The sequence below is a fragment of the Agelaius tricolor genome, unplaced genomic scaffold (assembly GCF_023055355.1).
Source record: "Agelaius tricolor isolate 1412-34295 unplaced genomic scaffold, bAgeTri1.0.p SCAF_5, whole genome shotgun sequence".
In the NCBI taxonomy this organism is placed as follows: Eukaryota; Metazoa; Chordata; class Aves; order Passeriformes; family Icteridae; genus Agelaius; species Agelaius tricolor.
The window spans coordinates 37,812,251-37,834,440 of NW_027269265.1; the positions used below are offsets into that span (position 1 = coordinate 37,812,251).

Sequence of the window (22,190 nt, forward strand, 5' to 3'; positions counted from 1 at the left end):
TGACCAATAGCAATGCAGATATGCGAACCATCCTCCAATCGCGATACTCGGGGGTGGGCCCCGCGTCCGAACGCTTGGCGGGAGGAGATGGCGGTGCGGCAGCGGCTGCGACAGCTGTTCCAGGACCCGCAGCCCATCGGGGCCATCGTGCTGGAGCGGACGCCCGCCCCCGCCGCTGCCGCCTGGGCTTCGCCGCCACCACCCCCGCCCCCGCCGCCGCCGTCCCCGCCCCTGTCGCCGTCGCCGCCGTCGTCTTCCTTGCCGCCGGCCGCGGTGCCGGCATCGCCGCCGCGGCGGCAGGGTCCGCTGCCGGAGGAGTGCGCCGTGTTCCACTGCCGTGGCTGCTGGACTGTGCTGGGGGACTCGCTGCAGCTGTGCGGGCAGGAGCCGCCGGGGCTTAGCATCCTCATCTGCTTCAGTCAGTGCCTCGTAGGCCGGCGGGTGCTGCGGACGCGCCGCTACCTCGCGCGGGTGTCGGGCGGGCAGCGGCGACCGGGCGGGGGCTGGTCCGGGGGCTCTCGGCTGCAGCGCGTCCCTCTCTTTCTCCTCAGAAGTCACCAGCGATGTGACCTGGGAGGACTCGCTGCTGGTCGGCCTGGAGGGAGCCCTCCTGGGATGGTGCGTAGCTCCCGTAGTTCTGGCCTTGGGCCTGCCCTGGGCGGCAGCCGCGGTAAATCGTGCGGGAAAAGCCGGGCTCCGGCACGGCCGGGAGCTCCTCCGGCTTGTGCGCGGGGGTTTTGCGGGGTTTGGCAAACTCCCAAGTGACTTCTATGCCTGTTTCACACTTCGGATGGAGAAACTTTTTGTAGGGATGTAGTTTTCACTTGAAATCAAAGTTTTGTTCTATAACCTCTGTAGGTAGAGAGAAAAATTCGAGCAAAGCAGTAGAAGACAGCAAAACTTGTAGGTCCCTTTTTTCCCTTCCTAAAAGGTGTCTTACTTAAAACATCTCTGCGTTTTATTTGGTTTGGTGGGGTTTTGGTTGGTCTTGGGGGGAGGGATGGCTATTGGTTGGTTGGTTTTCCTTAATACTGAAAATAAAAAAATCGTGCTGCCTTATTCAGGAACCTACCGTTTGCAAGGTTTGGTAACTCAGTCTAACGGGAAGAAAGTGAAATGTCATCTAGGGGCTTACAGAACCAGTAGCTTGTTTAAATGATTTTTAAAGGCTATTTTACAAACTGTCAGGACTGGGAACTTTTTCAATTTAAGACTTGCTCTTCTTTTGACTTTTTTCCTTGCCCCTCCCTCTGCATGGGGTAAGAATCTATTTTATTAGAAAGAATTTACAACTAGCACATGCATTGCTTTATTACTTAAATCATGTTTGAGTAGAATACTCTAAACCATTCTGTGATAATAAGATGTGCATTTTCTTCCTTAATAGCAACTTCACTTATTAGATAGGTTACTTCTTTCACAATATGCCCAGTTTCTTATGGTCATGTCGGTTTTGTACATATTACTTTTTTGAGGAGGAGGTGTTATTATGCCTTGGATTTTGCCCCAAGGGAACTGAAGATTTTATGTCCTCTGACAAATATACAGCATCTGTGGTTTCAAAAGCTTCTTTTTAAAAACATTTCCCTATCTCCTTTTAGTGCTTATTATTTATTATTCTGTCGGTCCTGTGGCTCGGCCGTGGGCTTCATTCTTTATTCTTCTGGCAGTGAGCTGGCACATCTCCGGGACTTGTTCTGTTTCTTCAAGGACAGCATCATGTGGTGAGTACACTGCATTCTTATGGTCAGTGACTTCACAGGTAGCTGTAAGTTACTGTACAACTGGCCTACAGCTAACAAAAGTGGTTTGACTTTTGTCTGAGCACATTGATATGGGATTTTAATATTCTTGATGTCTAAACTGTGTTGATGTGAATCCCTTTGATTTGCCTTACGCCTCTTGAGTGTCCTTGTGTAATGTAAGACTTCATATTTACTTGTATGCAATGCTGAAATCTCTTCAGTTCCAGATGCGTTTAGCTAACCTAAGGTATCAAAGTGATTCCATGACAGGTTGAGGACTTGACTATAGCAGCTGTAAATTACTTACAGCAGGTGATGAGAGGATCTTGATTCCAAAATAAAACCATTGTTATGTTTTGAGTATTTTCATAATTACTATTTTTGGCAACAACCTTGTATCTGCTTTAAAATCATCTTAAATCATCTGTCTAAATAGTGTGACTATAGGTTTTTTTAACTGTTTTTCTTGTGGTTTTTTTTCCTTTCCACTTTTGTTTTCCAGTTACTTCTTAAAAAATCAAATGATTATAGAAGCTTCTAAGGTGACTTTTCCAGCTGTGACCTTAAAGAAACACATGCAGAATGTAAGAAAATGCTGGTAATTCTGGACATTAATTCAAAAACATTGACAGAAATGTGGGGGTTTTTAGTGCCTAAGATTGAGAAAATGCTGCCTCATTTGACAATAGTTGGTTCAATGCATGAGATATGAAACACTTTCTAAGACTACACTAAAGTGCAGAACATACCCAATTCTAGCTAAATTTTGGCAGAAGTTTGTTATCCTTTTATCTCTATACCTTGCAAAAAAAAAAACAAATCTAAAATCATTTATACAGACTTGGCCTAAGTATTATGACTTGTGTTGTCATTGTTGAAGAATTTAAAAATAGATTTTTTTTGAAAGGGATTTTTAAAGTCATATTTTTATGTCTGTGTAAGATCAAAACACCATGGCAGTATTTGTAGTGTCAGAGAGAATTCTAGGACCTCCCTCCTGTTTTGGTGTTCAAAGTGGATGTTCTTATCTGTAACCTGACTAGTTGTTATGTTAGTTAATCGCCTGTGCCTTAGCTCAAATAAAGTTATTGTGTGTCGGAGACAGCCAGAATATCCAGTATTTATGTGATAATTTGTTCATTACTTTTTTGTGGGGCTGAGCTTAGGTTTAGGCCTTTTATATTTCTTAAGTTTTATCCTCTTCCAAGTCATCTTCCAGTTTCTATAAGATCAGAGTGTTTTTACAGGTCAAGTGAGGCTAAGATACAAAAATCTTATCAAGATAAAACTTCTGAAGTTGAGACATGATTTAGTAATAATACATAATTGAAGTAAAAATATGACAGCACTTCACTGCAAACACAAATTACGTGACTGTAGAGAGTTCCCTTGTTGACTAGAACAAGCTCAAGCATCTGGCCTTTGCTTTTTGAGACATTATGTCCATATGTATTCCTAAGCTAATGATGAAACAGTTTGTCCACATATTGTCAAAGAAAGTCTCTGTCTGTGTGAAAACTTGAGTTAACTAGGAAAGATCAGGTTCATCATAGTAAAACTGCAACAACTCCATCTTCATCTTCCATTGTGTCCCTGGAAGGGCTGATACTGGTACGCATTGATCCATCTCCAGTTTTTAGTGCAGCCCTCTGATCTGGGTGCTGTTTTTGTCAGTACTAAACATGCAGTATAGAGATCAAGCCCTCTATATTTTCCCATCTTGAAAGTGAGCTGCTCTTTAGCCACTTTGAGTGGGGTGCAGGTTATTCAAAGATCCAGTGTTAGGACTTTTTTTGCTAATTTTAATACTCTTCTCTTTTTTCCTAGATGAAAGAAAAGCTTGTGGAGTTAAGTAGTCGTGTAGAATTATTGACAAGGAAGCTGGATAAAATAATTATGTAACAAAATAATTATGTAACAGAATGGCAAAACTCTTCAACAGATGCAGATGACCTGCTATCAGGATATGCAAGAGTTAATGCCAACTAATACCCATTTTCAAGAACTGCTGGAGTTGTTTCTGCATCTCTGCTGAGTTTGGTCATTACAGAGAAATAATGCACCAGACCAGGTCTGAGTATTGATCTGTCACTTTATCTGTGTGTGGAAAGAACTGATGATGAAGTGCATCCCTTCAGGAACACCTGATAATCTGACATACTAAAGTTATGCTTGGAAGTCTGAATAGCTCACCTATGCAGCATGTTACTCTCTGAGGCTGTGTAAATCTGACTTTGGTTTTTCTAATGACTTCGGGGAAAACCAGCCTTTGAAATACTGAAGTCAGGTTTCTGGAGTTATGCAAAATATACTTAACAAGGTGATGGTATTCAAGAGCCACCATTACAAACTGAACATTCTTAAAACCTAAAGTCTCTTGTCCTATCTTTCAATACAGACACATTGTTAATGGCAGCCTTGTTAATGGCAGCTAGATTTTGGTGAAGTGGCTCATTAGCTACATCTGATGTGTGAGCCACTGCTATATGGACTCCTGAAGAGTTTTGAGATTTGCTTGTGTGCGTTGCCTGCAAAAGCAGCAGACAAGCACGTCACAGATGCTGCAATATTCTCAGAGCATAAGTCAGGATGGCACCATGGAGGCAGAACACAAGGTTTTGAATTTCAGGTAAAGGGCAACCCATGTGCCTGCCAAGTCTGCTGAAGTGCAGCCCCAGGAACAGGACTGAGTCAAATTTTGCCAGCTAAGGCTGTGAGCAACTGCCTTCAACAGATTTGAGTGTTTCTTTCTGGAGTGTTAACTATGAAACCAAGGAACAGTCTTCTGCACAAGCCTGGAAGCACTGCTTTCCTGAAGTTATGACTGCCTGTTGCCTTCAAATGGCCAGTTAGGATGTTTCATAAAAAATACCTACTCATGGCTCATTGGCATCTCTCTCTGTTGAAAATTGGTTCTGCTTATTTCCAAATATTTAGAAAATAAATTTACAGATAATAAAGCACTACTTACCCCTTTTTATTGGGACAGAATATCCCTAATTCTTGTTTTTTGGAAGATTAAGGTCCCTTTTCTCTCCCCTTCCCTCCCTAAAGGGCTAATGTTTTTCCCCAGTGGAATAATGAATTTTATGGAAAGTTTAGTAGTTTTCTGTAGTAGTCTAGAGAGGATTCTATTTTCTTGATCAACTTAATTCCAGTGATGCAAATTGCCTTCTCCTAACATATATATGACCAGCAGGTTGCAGACCTTGTTGCTGCTACTGCCAGTTCTGTGTTTTGTCTTTATTTGTAAAATAACTGCTTGGAGCAGAGGGTACAAAACTCACTGTAAGGCACCTCAGAGGTTTTAGGTGGGCATCTGGTACTTAGGCTACTACTAATGCTCACTGTATTTGTTTGGGAGTTCTTATGGACTCAGTTCATTGTCATAAGCAAAACCATGGAGTATCAACAGTCATTCTGCAAGGAGAGCAGGGACTCTCACAAATTCTAATACCACCTTTGTAGTACTTCCTTAGTGCTTGTGTTGTTGTTGCATGAGTCTAAGAAATGTGATTGATAATGGGACTGTTTGCTTTTGCCCTTTCATTCTAATTTCTGCATTGAGACTGGTTCTTGCTATTTTATGTCTGTATTATGAATAATGCTAAATTGTTTTGTTTCATTAGTGCTGATCCTTAAAAGGAAACTGTCAGTTACATTTTTGTACTATATTTAAAGTTGTGAAGAAGGAACTTCTTAAATAAAAGCTAATTTCTGAAACTCAGAAATTCATATAGTCCAAATCACTGCCAGTATTATGTGAGTCCTAGGCCTACTCTTTTCCTTCCATTATTTTGCAGAAAAAACCCATCACGTTATCTCGCTTGGGTCCTCATTTGTTATGAAGCATTAAAGTATTGGTTCCACAAATTATATTAGGTATCATGGATTTAAATAAATAATAAGTATGTGCTGAAGAATAGCTGGTAAATTTTTAAACTGCATTTCTGTAATCTTTGAAACTGGGAGGACCTCCACCAACCACAGAAGAAATTTTTTGAAGTGTAGTCACAATATAAAAAAAAGTGTAGTCACAAAACAATAAACAATACATCCATAAAACATTCTTCTGAGGGGCCTTGTTACTATTAAGCAATCAATACAAGAAGCAGAATTTCTGCTACCCTGTAAAATAACCCTTGAAGGGACTGAAGTGGAATAACAATTTTTGTTTAGCTGCTATTTAAGTCAGAAGCTCTTGTGCCTGAAGTCTACTGGGACAGCTGGCCCCAAAGCAGATATCCAGCATATATGAATTCAGCTCAAGTTGTTAAGTTTTGACAGAGCTACAGCAAGTACACCTCAGAAGTGGAGTGGAATGTACAGTAATTTGGTTAATTTGTCTTCTGAACAGACGACACATCCAGTTTTAGTGCATTCTCAGCCTGTGCTGCTTTATTGCTAAAAAAGTTTTTATACAGGTGCAGAGTTTCCAGGTTCATTTTTAAACAGTTCCTCTTTACAGTGTCAAAAGAATAAAATCTTATCTTGAAATCCTCAAAGATGCATAGATATAAAAGCAAGCTGCCTTTTGGAAAAAATCAGAATTTGCAGGGAGACATTCTTTCACTGTTACCATGTAAAACATGTGCAATGGGAGTACATAGTTTGTAGTCACACCAATAATTTCCTCCACTAATCCATGCAAGAATGCTATCAGAAATTCAGTGTAAGTATTCTTTAGCCTATTAAGTACTAAGGTAATTTTTAGGAATTTACACCTAATACTTCTCCTTTGCTGTTATGTTTTTCAAAAGGAAAATAACTTCACTGATATCCTGAAGTAGCCTATTCCCCAGGTTATACTGAAGGGAAATACAAAGGATACAATGGCTTACTCATCACAATATTTAACAGACTTTAAAACCATGCATAGTGTTCTAAAGAATTAAGAATGACCGTGGTTAACCACTGGCTAACTTTGTGTTAGAAATTTTCTTGTTTCTTGAAGAAGTTGGCTCAAAGACTTTCATTCAGTCTAACTTGTGATACCATGGAATAGTTATCTTCTCTTATAAAATTTGTATCTTCATTTGGCAATCCTTACATATTTCAAAAGAGCATTTATGGGTAAAACCACAATTCCCATTCCAAACCCAAAACACAGTGCTTTATGAATGCTTGGCTATGAAGTATGAACAGGAGTTAACTTGACACACCTTTTTTTCCTCCGAGACACTTTCTACTTAAGAGAGAGGACTGAGCCTCTGTACATGGAGAAGTGTTCTGCACAAGTTAAGCCCACTTACAAAATTAAGCTAAGCTACAAGAATGGAATTCTGCAATTACAAGCCAGTATTCTACACGTTTAATTACAAGTTTAAACTTGGAAAAGTATTAGTGATGCAGGCTATGCCACACATTCTCTTACTTTAAAACTGCCAGCAGAAATTGACTGCATTATCCACTAAGAGACTTGAATTACAGAGAACACACTAAGAGTTTACAGAAAGATGGCACCCAAATTCCCTTTTATCTAGTAAGCGAAATAAAGAAAAAAAGACAATTGCAACCTCTGTTGCAGAAGATAAAGACCTTCAGTGATCAAATCTAATTTTCTGTTTTTAAAAATCTCTTTAAAGAACTTAAAAAATATACAACATTACCAGTATTTTCAGGTTCATTCCTGCAGATGCCATTATTGCTGGCTGGTACCAGTATGCTTCAGTACAGCTGCCTATGTGGCTAGAGTTACCTGAAAATACTGTCTCTTAAAAAGCTATTCAACACCTGAAAAATATCTACTGTGCTTATTAATTTCAGTATTCTCCAAATAATTTCTCTCACCACACTCAAGCTATTACTGCTGTCTGGCAAATACTACACTCAATTTGAGTCTGTGGTTTCTGTTACTCGTTTGTCGCCTTGGGTTTTGGGGTGATTTTTTTGTGGGTTTGGTTTTTTTCTTTCCCACCAGTCGCTCCCCTGCACCGTGTAAGAAACTCTGCACCCTCTTCCTTGCTACAGCTGCAGCAGGTGAGAAACCTCATCTCGCCTCTAAACATGCTTAGTTCATGCCCTGCTTTTTACATGCTCAGGACAGTGATATGAACCAGACTAGAGGTTATAAAGGCGAGTTCTGCTGATCCCGGTTCCTGATTTACAGTTTTGGTGCCATGCTTCTGTCCCTATCTATACATTCTGCCCCCTTCTCTACAGAGGCAGCACATTCTCTAAAAAAAACCCAAAATTTGAGAATCAAAGCAGGAAGTTCAAGCTATTGGTATATTAATTCCTATTGCTTCATTATGTATAAATGCATATCTCAATTTACTGGTAATAACTACATTACACTAGACATTTTGAATCATGCATAATTAGAACACTAGCTCTAAGATTTGGTTTGTGGGCCTGTGCCACTTTCCTTCAGTTTCTCCATGCAGTTCTTCATGCCTAAGGCATTACAAACTACCTGTCTTTCATTTGACCTGCAAACACACTCATTTGGAGGGGAACTGGAGAGAAGCAGACAGGATTTACATAGGACACACTGAACAGAAAGTTACCTTCTATCTTTAACTTTAGATGGGGTAAAAGTCTTGGGAGTTTGTCTATATTATAACCTGGTACATAGGCTCAGAGACAGAAACACGCTCTGCTGACATCATGAACACTGACACTTTCTCTAAAACGCAGGAGGAAGTGTAGAGACTGAATGGGAACAGATATCAGAATCCATGGTTAGTGTCTGCACTGTTGAACAAGACACCCTGATTCAACTGTTGTCTTTTGTGTGCCAGTCAAAGTGCTACAGGGACAAAATGCTGGATCATTCCATGAAAGAAATCCAGTGGAATCTAAGTTGAATGTCATTCTGCAGCTCTGTACCTGATCAGCAAGCAGGATTATTAGTTTTGGAGGAAGACCAGCCAGTTTCCTAAGGATGCAAGAAGCAGTAATTTCTAAGATTCATTATACATCAAAAATAGTTCTACCTTCAGTATTTTTTCCTTTTCTGTCCCCCCACCCCCAAAAAAAACCAGACTGCCAGTTCTTGACAATGTAATCCTCATGTAAAGTGTCAGTATCCTCAAGCTCAGTACAATTTCTTCCCACTTGCTATTGAGAAGTCTTTGCAAGACTTCCTTTTTTTCTCATAAATTTGACAAATACCCTCTGTTTCAGAAGGTATAAGAAGGTTCCCAACACAAGTACTGGCTAGACCTTCTGCAGCAGCACTACTGGATATACAAACAGAATATATTTGTATCATCTGGGTTTAGTACTGCTAAAGGAGGCATGTCCATACTGGTCATTATACCTTTTGATATACCACACCCAAGAGTGGTAGAACCTGACACGTCCACTTAGGTTTAGAAGCTGTTAAATCAAGGAGGTTGAAGCAAAAGTCATGCCATAGTACAAGGGCTGAAAGGCAAAGGAACTCCTTTTGTTGGTGTGAATAGTAATTCCTAGTCTAGCAGCCCACAGAATTCAGATCCTTATTAAAAGCCTGAACTGGGAAGTGTATGTAGATAGCTTGCCTGGCTACATCAGTCTTTATTTCCTCCCCCCTGTTCTGAGTGGATATACCCTTGAAGAATTCTGTTCAGCCACAAAGTTCAAACTTCTGAAGTATGAATGTGACTTTGTTTTCATTATAATTTCATTATTACGTAAATGTACTTGCTAATCACAGACCATGTAATTTCATAATTTCTCTAATGTAATCAGAAAGCAATCAAATGAAGGTCCCCTATGGCCAGCTTCCAATTTTATCAAAAAATCAATAGTTGGAATTTAAACTGATTACAATCTTTCAGATCAATTAGTTTTCATAAGCATATTACACATTAGCCAACACTTAATTTAGACATTCTCATGCTTATCCTGTTACTTTATACTGCAAAAATGCTCACAGCCCTCACAGTTCCATTATCAATTTATGAAGAGCCAAAGTGCTTCACCCCATGCTTTAAAAACACAAGAAGCTTCCATTAAGCTGGAAGCTTACAGTCTAAATTACTTCAGCTTTCCAGAAGAAATGCAGTCAGATTGATCTAAACCTCTGATTCTGTTCAGAATACAATACTGTATGTTGGGCCACACTGTGTCCATAGATGAGGTATCTACATTGAAAAGTGTCAACTAGGAACAGTTTAGAAATCCTGTGGCTCTTTTATGCAACCCTTTGATAGCAAGTAATTTTCTGGATGTAGATCTAGAGGTGAAGATCAATAACCCTTTGTGTTACCAGAGGCTTCACAGTACTTTCCTCTGCAAAACTTCAGGCATCAGCTGAAATCAATTATGGTCTGAAGCAGTGTTTAGCAAAGCTGAAATTATTTTCTGCTGTAACATCTTTAGAATTCTACAGTTGTGCTTGGCATGCACAAATGTTTTGAGTGTCAAGTGCTCTCTAATGTTTTGTTTTGTTTTATTTAAAGACTACCTCAGATTGGTCTTTATAAACAAAGAAAACAAAAAGTACTTCCCACCACAAAAGCTTCTAACTTTAGAATCAGGTTCTCTTCACAGTACAGTACTTGGAAAAGTTTAATTTCTCAGAGAAATAGAGTAAGTGCTAGGCTACAGAGAAAGGAAAAAAGAACAGGGAAACTTCAGCTATCCTTTCAAAGAGAACTGTCTGCCCTTCCCCCAGCACTCACTGACAGTGCTTCAGACATGTGGCAAAGCTAATTTTTCTTTTTTTAATATATATATCACTTTTGTTAACTTAGTATTCAGTGCCAAATTCCCTCCAATGAGAGGAACATAAGAAGAATTCACCCTTCTTCTCAGGAAGACTCTTCACACAACTCCCTGCAGCACAGAGCGCCACAAACTTATTTGGTTATTACCCACTTACTCTACTGTACAGTCTTGCTAATGCAAGTTATTTACTATCACATGCAAAACAGTTATTGCTACTAAAGTTCTATTCTTATTAAATCATCTTATGGCTTTGTTTGCATCAGGGATTCTTCCCCCTACATACTGTGCTATTTTGCATTCCAGTTTCAGAGGTATTTTTCAATTGATTCTCCCAAGCACTAAACTGCTTTATTCAATGGTACAGCTACGTCCATTTAGAATTGAACCTGACTCTTAGCACAGGTCCCCCAGAGCTCTGCTGTAAATGGCCCACCTGTCCAATTTTCTCAGAAATTTATAAGATGCAGAGGGTTGTTTGGTTGGTTTTGTTGGGGTTTTTTTTTTCCCTGTTACATACATTAACTCTGCCTGGATTACTGTCATTGCACGGAAGTACATGCTTTTTGATTAATTACTTTAAAGATATATCGTACCAAAATTACAAAACCAAGCTACCCATTCCCTCCCTCCCCCTAATGGCCATTTACAGGCAGGTCTCAGGAAAAAAAGATGCAGTATCCTCTCTAAGCTGAAAGAGAGAAATGGGTGAAGAGCAGCACTGGCATCAAATAAAAGACTTATTCCTAGGAAATCAGAGGATGCCATCCACAGAGCAATGCACATCTCAAGAATCATACCAGTCTCCTATTCGACCAGTCTAAGCTGCCCATTGAGTGCTAAGCCAATTTTACTTCCCTGGTCTAAACTTTCCTTCTGAAAAAAGCAGAGGGAGAGAGAGAAATCATTAAAATTGAGCTTAGAGCTGGAAAGCAAAACTGGAAGTTACCTAAAATACAAGATATTGAATTCTCAATAATACAGGGGTGGGGAATCTCTGATTCATTGGCTAGAGACAGCCTGCTGCACAGATACAGCCTGCAACATCGTTTTCCAACAGCCTTGGACCTTAACGCATTCTCTCTTATTAAGATGTATGTAAATGCAGGATCCACCAAAGTTATTTTAAGATTCAATAGGATTTCAGCCAAAAAAGGTTCCCCATTCCTGCAATAATGGAGAAAAGTCTTCTACGCATAATTAGCACAACACATTTTGCAACTATTAACTTATCACACAATGAGGATAATGTTTTGCTAGCTATAATCATAGAGTCAGATCTGAAAAAAAGATTACTTAACAGACATTGTAAATTATCTGAAGGTAAGAGATGTATACAGAATGCACACAAACTCCTTAGCATATTCATACTTTTTGAGTATATCACAGGATGGGTAATAGATGGTTCAATAAAATTGAAAATGGAAGAAAACACCAACAAAGATTTAAAGAAAAGAATCACACCGATAGGGATGAGAATTATGGATACTTGCATACTCTAGCTTACTACTGTAGTTGGACAGACAGACAAATATCAAAAAGTCAACTATGATTCTATGAAGCCCATTAAGTGAATGAGTTCCATTTCTAAGGATAGCATTGCCATTGTCAAAGGGAGGATACTGCATGTTTAGACCATGTTTGTGACATTCCTATTGTATCCTTTCTAGTGTTAATTACATTACCATCACTGTTTACTAATAAATTTGTCACTCAGAAATTGTAAAAATACTACTAGGCTCATGCACTGGTCCTAACATGGCACTACAGTTTGCTACAAAGCACTAATGCTTATGGAACTATACACATCTCAAAATGGAAGACATTGGTGATTTTGTTGTTTTCGAACAACTTGTAACATCATTTTGTCCACAAGTATTAAAATATATATATGTATATATATATATATATATGAGCTATTGCACATGCCCCTTGTTTTTGTAATCTTTCACATGGGAAGATTTCCAACCAACATAAAGAAAAAGCAGAGCAAGGAAAAGTGAGTCAGATGAAGCAGCATTTCCAAACACAGCAGCTCTTTAAAGGTGCTGGCCAGGAAGGTACAGCAATGGGGGTCTTCTGGGCATGCACTATAGGAGTATTATTTCTGTGAAAGCCACAGATCCTTAACCTAATAAAATCCTGATGTTCTAAAATTAAACTCGAAAACTAATGCTGCTACACTGTCATGAATAGGAGTTATTAAAAAAATCAGTAATTCTACTTTTTGTTATAATGCCAGGTTACAAAATATTAAGGAGCTTAGATTATCAGCTCTCTAATCAGGCAAATTTGCAATTTTTGTACATGTCCACAGAAAAAAAAAATACCTTCCTGTCCCCCAAGTATTTTGTCATCAAGCTATGCAAGAAACAACTGCTATCTTTAACATCAGAAGTGTAAGTATGGGCAGAAGGAAGAAAATTCCCAGATCTAAATCAGACATTTCTTATACCACATACTTCCCAACCACTGTAATCCTATGATATTGACAGTATTTTCCACCACTTAGAGATGGATCCTGCTTCTACAGACATCTCCATTAAATCCTATTGGCTTCAACGTAAGGAGGCCCTAAAACAAAGTGTGCTTTTCTAGTTGCCTCTAATGCCAGAAAGTTCAGACCATATTCAGCAAAGTCAGGCCAAGCTGGCAGTTGCCTCATCAAGCTCAATGTTAGCTCTTATCATACAGCTCACCACAATGTTACACACAATTTTAGAGCACCTCTCTGCTCATTAAAGTTGGCATTACTTTGATACACAGCGTCCTGCCCATCACTCTTAAGCTTATGTGTCTGCTCTTTGCTTCATGGAAACACAAAATGGGTGAAGCTGTCATTAAATCCTATTGTTACAAAATAAGTCTAAACACAGACATTACTTGGAGGATTAGAATCAACATCATTGCTTGTCCTCACTCTGCTATGGAACTTGGTCCCACAAAATGTCACCACATTTCTGATACTAGAATGCTGCCCTGGCAATCAATCACCAAGATTTAAGAAGGATTTCAATTGTTTGCTTTTTGAGCCATTTTCAGGCTGTCTGGCTCTCTCCAGCAGTTTTCTAAAAGGAAAAACAGAACTAGAAATCTAGAACACTTCCCCAGCCATTTTAGTATCTCCCATACTTTAAGCTAGCAAGCCACATTTCTAAATCACAAGCTTGGAATAAGGTGCACTAAAGAGTTTCAGATTTGAGGTGGAATATAATACATATCCCAGTTCTGGTAGTTTTTTGCCAAAAATCTTACTTGTTATAGATAATCCCATAGCAGGGAGCATGTAAACAATATATGCTCCCATCTCAGAATGACAGAAAATATCCTATATAATCACAAATTACATAGACAAAGAATCTTGTGTAAACATGAGAACAACCAGATTGTGCCTTAGTTTGGGAAGGAATAAGAAGAGCCAGAAAAAGGACTGTACTAAGTATTTCTGCTCTCAACTCACCCCTCTTACGTGGCTAACATTCCATTTTCCTGGGCCTATTTCTACCTAGATGAAGGAAACATAAAGGTCCTCTCAGTCAGGAAAGAATCAAAAAACAAGATTTCATCAGCAGTAGGAAAAGCTGAAATTGTGTTGAGGAAGCCAGGTAGATAAACTGCAACTTTACAGCTCTGGTCTCTTCCATCCCATCAAAAGTTAATTTCTATAATAAAGAAAGATGTTCTGCCCATCTCTTCTCCTGTAGAATGGTCTTGTTCCTTTTGATGCTAAGGATTCATTAAAAGCCTGAGGAAGGTAATGATTAAATGCAAACCTAGTCATTATGCTGTTACCCCAGAGGCCTTCAAAGCTTCCTTTTTCTTTGCTAAAAATGAAATGATGCAGAGTAATTTCTTCATCAGGTGAAAGCTCTTCATATCCTGCACTTACAGAGGTTCACACATGCAAATATACATTTTGATCACAGCTTGATACACAGTATAGACAAGGTGATTCTGTATTTGTTCTTGTACATTAGCTGCTTTATGTGAGCTGACGCCTATCTACAAAGTCAAGCCTGGGACCTGGACTAGAAAATACCTGTATGAGATACCCCTAGTTGTTTGGTAAGTTTCTTGCAGAAAACATTCTGGTTTTCCTCCTGCAACGTTTCATATATATCAGGTCAGTCTGACACAGCAATGCATGCAGACGCTTTATCCGCTAGGAATTCCAATTTGACACAGCAAAGTATTTAACCGTCCTAAAATTAAGAAGGAAATACCAGTGAAAAACACCAGCTTCCACTTACATCTGATTACAAAGTATTTTTCATTTTAAAACAGAATGCAGAAAGCTGAATGAAGAGCTGGCACAGAAGACATATTTTCAGGAAAACAAATGCCGATTTCTGTTACTCTGCTTCTGAGTTTTGGTAAAACAGTGAGCTACTTCTGTGGGGGAAATCATCTGGTGAATCAAATGTTTGGTGAGATGATTCAAACAGAAGTGGACAGATCTTTGTTCATTCAGCTCCATGGAAATGAAGATCGAGTTTTGCTTGCTAGAAGAGAAATATCCACATTTTATAGCCTTTGATCAAGTAAGAGGACCACCTTCTTAGGAGAGGATCTGGAATTCCAAATTAAAAAAACAGGGAAGGTAGTTTAGTAATCAGAATAAAATACATTCAACATTAAAATGCCCACCAGTTCACTACTTTAAAAGCCTGACTCTATTGGATAAAATTATCTGGTTTCACAAACTGCAATAGTCCCTTGGTCTGTAAAATTCTGTATCTAACTTTAGATGGCCATAAGCTGGCTAAGGAAACACTTCAGAAATGCTGAACTACACACTTAGAAGTGATGCAGCTAAAAATACACCACTGTTAATTAGCTGTGGGGCTTCAGCCGTGTCTCCAACACAGAGATGACAACGAAGAGGCAGCAGCAGAGTGCACATGGCACAGAGTGTATGTACTCTGCTCTAGCAGGTCACAGCTCAAAGAGACATCATAAACTACCACCCAACTAATTACAAAACTGTCAGTGCCAGAGAGGAAAAGAGCACTTACAACAGTTTTAAGATCACATACATTAGCTTCTTACTTTTACTCATTTCTCCCCACTTATCCACAGCATAGCCAAATTTCAGTAGCTCATCTTTTCACAATCTCCTGGCCTTCCATCAGTGATACTCACCTGGTACTACCTAGCTACAGCAGCTGTTAACACTGATATTTTTGCATTAAGTTAGAAACCAACATGGCTGCACTCCTGCATCGCTATTACCAGATTGTTTATTAACATTCTCTTGTGCTAAAATAAGATATGCAAAATAGAGGGGAAAAAAAGGAAAAAAAAATTCTTATAATACAAGAACATGAGAGTAACTAACCTCTTCCTTTTTTTTCCCTGTCTCTATTTCTTATTTTAATTACCTTAACCATTCCGTTGATCAAGTCCAGAAATAGTCTTCCAGTGACAATTTTCAGCTCCTATGTTAGAAGCAGTGAGGAGACCATGAAAATGGCAATATAGTACATGTCACTATCAATATCTCTCTTGAGTCACTCAAATATTTTTCAGCTGATCATTGGGCTGACCATCGACTGTTGGGAAAATCTTATTCTTATGAAGATGTGGAAAAACAGACCTGGAGAGCTGCAACAAAACATGCCAAAGGTTTGTGACAGAGCTGAGAACAGAATATAGCCCTTTGATGCACACCTTAACTACCAGAATATCTTTATTTCATTCACTGGGAAAAAATAAAACTACAGAAGTTTATTGTAATCTCAGAAATTCTGAATGTACTTTTTTTTCTATTTGATAATTTACATTTAGTTATTTTATCATCCTTCCAATCCTATAATTAAACAAATAACACTTTTAAGAAAACTATTACAAGTTAACACAATTTGTTTTAGCAGAGCAAATGACATCACAGGACAGGGATTTTATAACTTTCAAGGCATTTATTCTTGTTAGAATATATAAAAGTCAAATCAATGTTTCTTTAAGGTGAAGCCCAAGCTGAAATCTGACACTGTGGCAACATTCCATTTCTCTGAAAGCACACTACAAAAAATTAAAATCTCAATGACAGATTTCTTCGGTCAGGGAAAAGGGAACTAAATCAGCTGACAAACTTGGTTTAGTACCTTACATTTAGTACCTAAATAACCTCCCAATTGTACTCACCATTATTTTTGATCATTCCACATCCTCTTCCGTGAGCTTAGGAAGAAAGAGATTAACAAACAAAATTAAATTTGCATCTAGGAAGCAGCTCAGATCATACATGATTATTTGTATAACACACAAAAGATTAGCTGTACCTTCCATGAAGCAGGTAACATTTTTAGACTTCCTACATAAAACATGCTGATGTTATTTTTCAAATAATCAGATATACCTCCTCTTTTAGTTTAAATCAAGAGAATTAGACTGTGCAAGAGCCAAGACACACAAACTTTAAGTAACTGGAGGCACACATTTCATTTTTATGGGAACTGAGATGGACACATATTCAGTCTCCAGTAAGGCAAGAAACTCTTTCATGTTAATAACAAACTACTGTAGTGAGGATAGTGAGGATACTGAGCTGACAACCTAACTGGAAGAATAATGGATTGCTATAAGCAGAACCATCTCATCACACAGAACCTGAATCATTCAGAATTCCTTAGCAGAGTATTATTAGCTTCCACACTCCTGCACAACACAGCATTTCTACAAGCACCATGCACCTGGACCTTCAGAAAATCCCCAGCCATGAGACAATCCCTATTTCAGGGTAGTTACTTCCTTCCCATGTTGTCAGTTCTGGCCCCTCCTACTCAAATTTTCCCTCAAGAACCATCCAAGCACTATGTGACTTTTGAGACATTAAGGAACCAACAGCATATGCTTCACAAAAGAATTAACTTGAAAAGGAACAATTACCAGGATTGGTATTAATTGGTAATAATCCCAAATTGCCTTGTCATAATAGAAACCACATAATAGAAACCAATCCAATCTTTGAAAAGCTGGGACTTCTTTCAATAAGACTGTGAATTAACTAAACTAAACACTAAAGTAAGTCTTATTAATAAAGAAAGCAGCTGGTGACATTTAAAGCAACTCAAGCAAAGGACTGGTTCATCCAACACTGAAATTCAGTTAGCTTTAACCTACTTTTTTAATTTTAACAAGATCACTGACTTTGAATGCCCCAGTTTTTAACTACTCTGCTTGATACACTCTCTACCTGACTTTCATCAATTATGTGAGCACAGAGTTCACAGCAGTCCAACAGAACTTGCAAATGCAACTGGATATATATATATCAAGGTTATTAAAAATGAGCAGGCACTGAGACTGATGGTGACACTATCAATTCTTCAGATAAAAGCTAGTGGACATTACAAAGAAAAAAAATGTCATTTTTCTTGTTTCATACTGTACTGAACATACAGTCAATTGATGTGGAGCAAGAAATATCTGTGAAAGCTCAACACTGCCTACATGACTCCTTCTTTCTTAAAAATTCAGAATGTATTATTTTCATTAAGTCTTGACCTATTGCCCATTAATTTTTTTCTCTACCATAACTAAAGATTAGTTTTCATGAACTTTAAATCTCACATTCAGAGAGGTGCCTGCATTGAAGAAGTTCAGGAACTTCAGGAATTCCAAAGCCAAAAAGAGATGAAGTCCTATCTCATAAATAAATTTACCAGCAAAACTGCAGTATTTGTCTTCTCATATATATTAACATACTGTATTAACAATCCATCAGTATGGCAAAAAAAAACCCCACCAAAGTTGGTGTTCTGACATAATCAGCACACTGGAATTGGAGACTATATTAATATAATGGTATACAGTTATGCAACCACCTTCCACTCCACCCTCCATGCCCTGTTTTAAGGTACAACAAAAACTGAGATCCATCAGGTCTGGCATTCCAAAATACTATCTTGACTCTTATACAGACACAAATCCTCCAGGAGATGAGCAGAACTAAAAAGACTCAGAAGATGATTCCACTTCTCTTGCCTAGTGCCTGAGAAGTATGACAAAGTAAGGAAGGAAAGATCTAGAAGCAGGTTTATATAGAAAGACCAATACACAAAAAATGGGAAGTAAAATGGAGACCTATGGAGATACAGAAAGCAAAACTAGCCCCACGCGAGTCCACTGTGGTTTTCCCTATGGCTTAAAAACTGCCAAATTTAACCTGGAAACTGAACGACAAGCATTTAAATTACAAACACAAATACAACAGAAAGTAGCTTACAGTCCTGCAAAAAATTAGCTGCCCTCATGCTCTTTTTGCTTTCTAGGCAACTTTGAACTAAGCATCTAAATCTGAGCTACAAGGCAAAGGTGAGAACTTGTAAAAGAAAGTCTTAGACTGGTGTGACTGGAGAAAGAACAGGCGTGCCCGGAGTGTGGAGGCACCAAATGTAACACTGAGCAGGATCTGGGCTCTTATAAGCAGCACCCAGGTTAGCAGGTCAGATCCCCCTGCCACTTCAGAACACACCCAGATCTGGAGACAACATTGATAACCCAATCAGAACAATGTAGATGTTCTGCAATGTTCCCTCCAAAAGAGTTCACAAAGGCACATCTGAAGCCTAGAGTGGTTGCCAGCCTAGGAAGAGGCCAGGAGACAGTAAGGACCTGTCAACTTTTGTCCCCTGCCATCAGAGACTGCCAGTCTGCTGGATCCATAGCACAGTGCTTGGCTGCTGTAGAGACATATCAGGCACCACACACACCCCCACCTTCATTTTTTGTTTCACTCTGTATTTTGAAATAAAACCCCTTTCCTCTTTTACCAGGTTTCCAATGCACATCTACTTATTGTTGGCACAATATTTTAACAGTACTTCATAGCACAGCAGAGAAAACTGCTTAAAGATGAGCTTTCAATTCCATGATACACACACTGTAGGAACGTGCTCTAGGAACACTGCTCAGGCAAAGAAACAACCCTTCTTCCACATTCTATTTTGGAAAAATCCTCTTCATTTTTTTTAATCCCCTAAAGACTGTGCAGGTTTTGCATTTCACACTCACATAAACTCTGGCATGTCAGGACTGGTTTCAAACACCACTCCTTTTTTAGTTTTTAAGAATGAATGTGGGAGTTGTTCAAGTGATACTCCACACTCTTCACAAACTTGGTCAGGACTTTTTAGCCTTGGCTGGCCCATGACTTCTGACACCCCTGAATAAGAAGTGACAACCATGAGATGCTTAGCCTGCTCATGCAAATTTTCATGCTGCAGACTCACAGGACTGTGGGCAAGATTGTAAACCAATGCATATTGATTTGACATATACCAGAGCAACAGGAAATTCTGATATTATTTTTAAGACACTACTTCTCACAGCTTTGTGCATTGAAAGCAATTAAGAATAAATACTAATCCATATGAATTTCTTAATGCTAAAGTAGTGTACAACTTCACACAAAAGTAAGCTGATTGCTTATTATTATTCTTCTAATGATAATATAAAACAGAATTATCTTTATATGTAGTATGCCAAAGACAAATCCCCTGGCATATTTTAAAAGTTCATACACAGACATGTATAAGTAGAAATATTCATCAGAGGCAGCATACTGTGTCTTAATGTTATGTTGCTCCTAAGCTGCTATTACTGTTACTACATGAGTAATGTTGCACACGAAAATCAGTAAAATGTTCCTTAAGAAATTTTTCTCCTAAGTAGCTACTGCTTTCAGAACTAATTGTAAGACACGCTTATATTTCTTTTGAGTTATTTCACTAGTTATAAACAACTACTTCATTATTAGGTCATCTGTGCTAACACACCACGTCTCCACAAAATCTAAAGCTATGCTTCTCGTTTAACCACTTCAACTTGTTTCTTTTACCTAACATGCAGATTGAAAATGCAATCACAATTCCAGGAAGAACTCAAGAACTGCTATCAAATATAGAACACAAGAAATCTCATGCTAGTGGCATTAATTCTTTTGCTTTCAGTAAGAACTGTTGATGCCCCCATTTTTTTTTCTTCAGATTTAAACTAAGTACCATTCTCCAGCACAAATTCCACGGACAATTTTGAAGAATTCAGGGGCATACCTGGCCTGCATGGTACTAATTTGGAAGGATAAAATATCATTTAGCACTATCTGAAAACAGTTACTGCATTTCGCATTAACTGAAAACAGTTTCACGTGTTTCATGGTGTCTTAAATTCTTTTTACCTTATTATCAACAAGAATGCATAGGGCTAAATCAAATTCCACTATAATCTCTCCGCTTTCCATAGAACTTGTTTTGCAGGGTAGATTTTTGTACCTTCTGGTTTTGTCAAACAATTAGGAAGCCATCCCTTTTGTGCACTCCTGTGTCAGCACTACAGACATCATAAAAGGATATAACCATTCAGATTAGCAGAATTCATCCAGCCCACACATCGCATGAATAAGGATAACAGCAGCGTAGCTGTATTCGGCGCTATGCTCGTAGCAGACATGCGAAGCCTCATTTCAGATGATGATTTCGGTTTCCCTTCCCCAGGTCGCTGCCGGCCACAGCTGTGCCCAGTCGGCTGCGGGGTACCGCTGTGCAGGAGCAGGCTCTCCCGCTCGGCCATCTGCTGCAGCCCGGCGCCGGAGCTGCCGGACGCCCTCGTCCCCAGCGCCGAAGTTGCTCAGACTTTTCAGGGTAACGAGCGGGTGGGACCGGCCCGATTCCGGCTGCCGTCCCTCCCCACACGGCCACCGGCCCGCTCCCCGCTCGGGGCGGGCGCGGCGACAGCGCCCGGCCGCTCCCACTGCTCCGGCCCGGCGCCGCGCGAACAAGCCCGAGCCCGGGCCCAGCCCAATCACGGGGCGGGACGGGGAGGCGGGTGTGCAGGCGCTCGGTCCCACAGCCCAGTCAGGGATCCGGCACCAGGCTTCGGGCTGGACGCAGCTGCCGCTCCCGCCGCACTCACCTGAGCGCGGCCGAGGCCGCGGGGCCGCGGCCGGCCCGGCCCCTCCGCCTCCTCCGCCCCTCACTCCGCCATCTTCCCCTCCTTCCCCCGGCCTCCCGGCGGGGGCTCGCTGCGCCCGGGCCCGCCCACTCGACCGCGAGCCTATTGGGTGCCGTGCCCGTGCATCAGCCTTCCGATTTTGGCGGTGATTGGCCAGCGGCGCCGTCCATCACAGGTCTGGCCTCCCGCCTCCAAGGCGGCCGGCTCTGATTGGCCCCGGGCAGGGCACAGGGAAGGGATTGGCTCGGGCGGCGCGAGCGGGACTGGCCCGGGGCGAGTCCTCCGGTGACCTCCAGGGGGATTTAAAGGGGCCGCGCCGCAAGGGCGGACGCGCTGGGCACCCGCCCCGCACCACCAGCCGGGAGAGAACGGGCGCGGGTCGTGGGGTCCCAGTCCGCCGGCCCTACAGCATCTACTGAGCTCACCGAGCATCATGCGTGCTCCGAAAGGCGGCCTTCAGTCGTTCTGCCTTCAGTCATTCTGCCGGGTTTTTGTCATCCGTAATTTTTTTTAAAATTTTTTTTAGCAGCGGTAATTTTGCACTTCAAGCTGACGGGTGGATGCATTGAAGAGTGTGAAGAGGAGTACGTACCCATTCAGAAAACTCTCGAGAAACACCCCCGTCTCACCGTGATTCATCCCACATTACTACAAACCATTTAGCTCAAAATCTTAACACGTGTGTTCAAACATTTAATACAACGCTTTTCTGCGGCGTCACGTTTTAGAGCAGACTGGAATTAAACGCTTTTGCTAACTTCACTACTATGCCCACATTCTATTTGCAAGCAAAGTTCCAGTTTCAAAGAACCACAAACACGTTTTTATGTTCCATTC

At 40.2% G+C, this 22,190-nt stretch overlaps 1 protein-coding gene and 1 long non-coding RNA gene across 2 annotated transcripts; one reads left to right on the plus strand and one right to left on the minus strand.

The window, feature by feature from the left end:
* Positions 1–20: 20 nt before the first annotated feature.
* OIP5 (Opa interacting protein 5) lies at positions 21–5,431 on the plus strand. Its single transcript, XM_071427361.1, has 5 exons — positions 21–418; positions 552–618; positions 1,602–1,724; positions 2,248–2,329; positions 3,573–5,431. Exons 1-5 carry the CDS (start codon positions 88–90, stop codon positions 3,645–3,647), a joined length of 678 nt encoding a protein of 225 aa, XP_071283462.1. The 5' UTR covers positions 21–87; the 3' UTR covers positions 3,648–5,431.
* Positions 5,432–6,115: 684 nt separating this feature from the next.
* LOC139590154 (uncharacterized) lies at positions 6,116–21,453 on the minus strand. Its single transcript, XR_011679265.1, has 4 exons — positions 21,315–21,453; positions 16,545–16,580; positions 15,782–16,004; positions 6,116–14,970 (listed from the first exon to the last, which is right to left on the minus strand). It is a non-coding gene; the product is annotated as an uncharacterized lncRNA (long non-coding RNA).
* Between the last annotated feature and the right edge of the window lie 737 nt (positions 21,454–22,190).

Bases quoted from the DNA above. Each gene is read 5' to 3' on its own strand.
- OIP5 (XM_071427361.1), top strand. From the start codon at position 88: ATGGCGGTGCGGCAGCGGCTGCGACAGCTGTTCCAGGACCCGCAGCCC. The intron at 419-551 runs GTCAGTGCCTCG...CTTTCTCCTCAG, and splicing joins TAGCATCCTCATCTGCTTCA to AAGTCACCAGCGATGTGACC. The intron at 619-1,601 runs GTGCGTAGCTCC...ATCTCCTTTTAG, and splicing joins GAGGGAGCCCTCCTGGGATG to TGCTTATTATTTATTATTCT.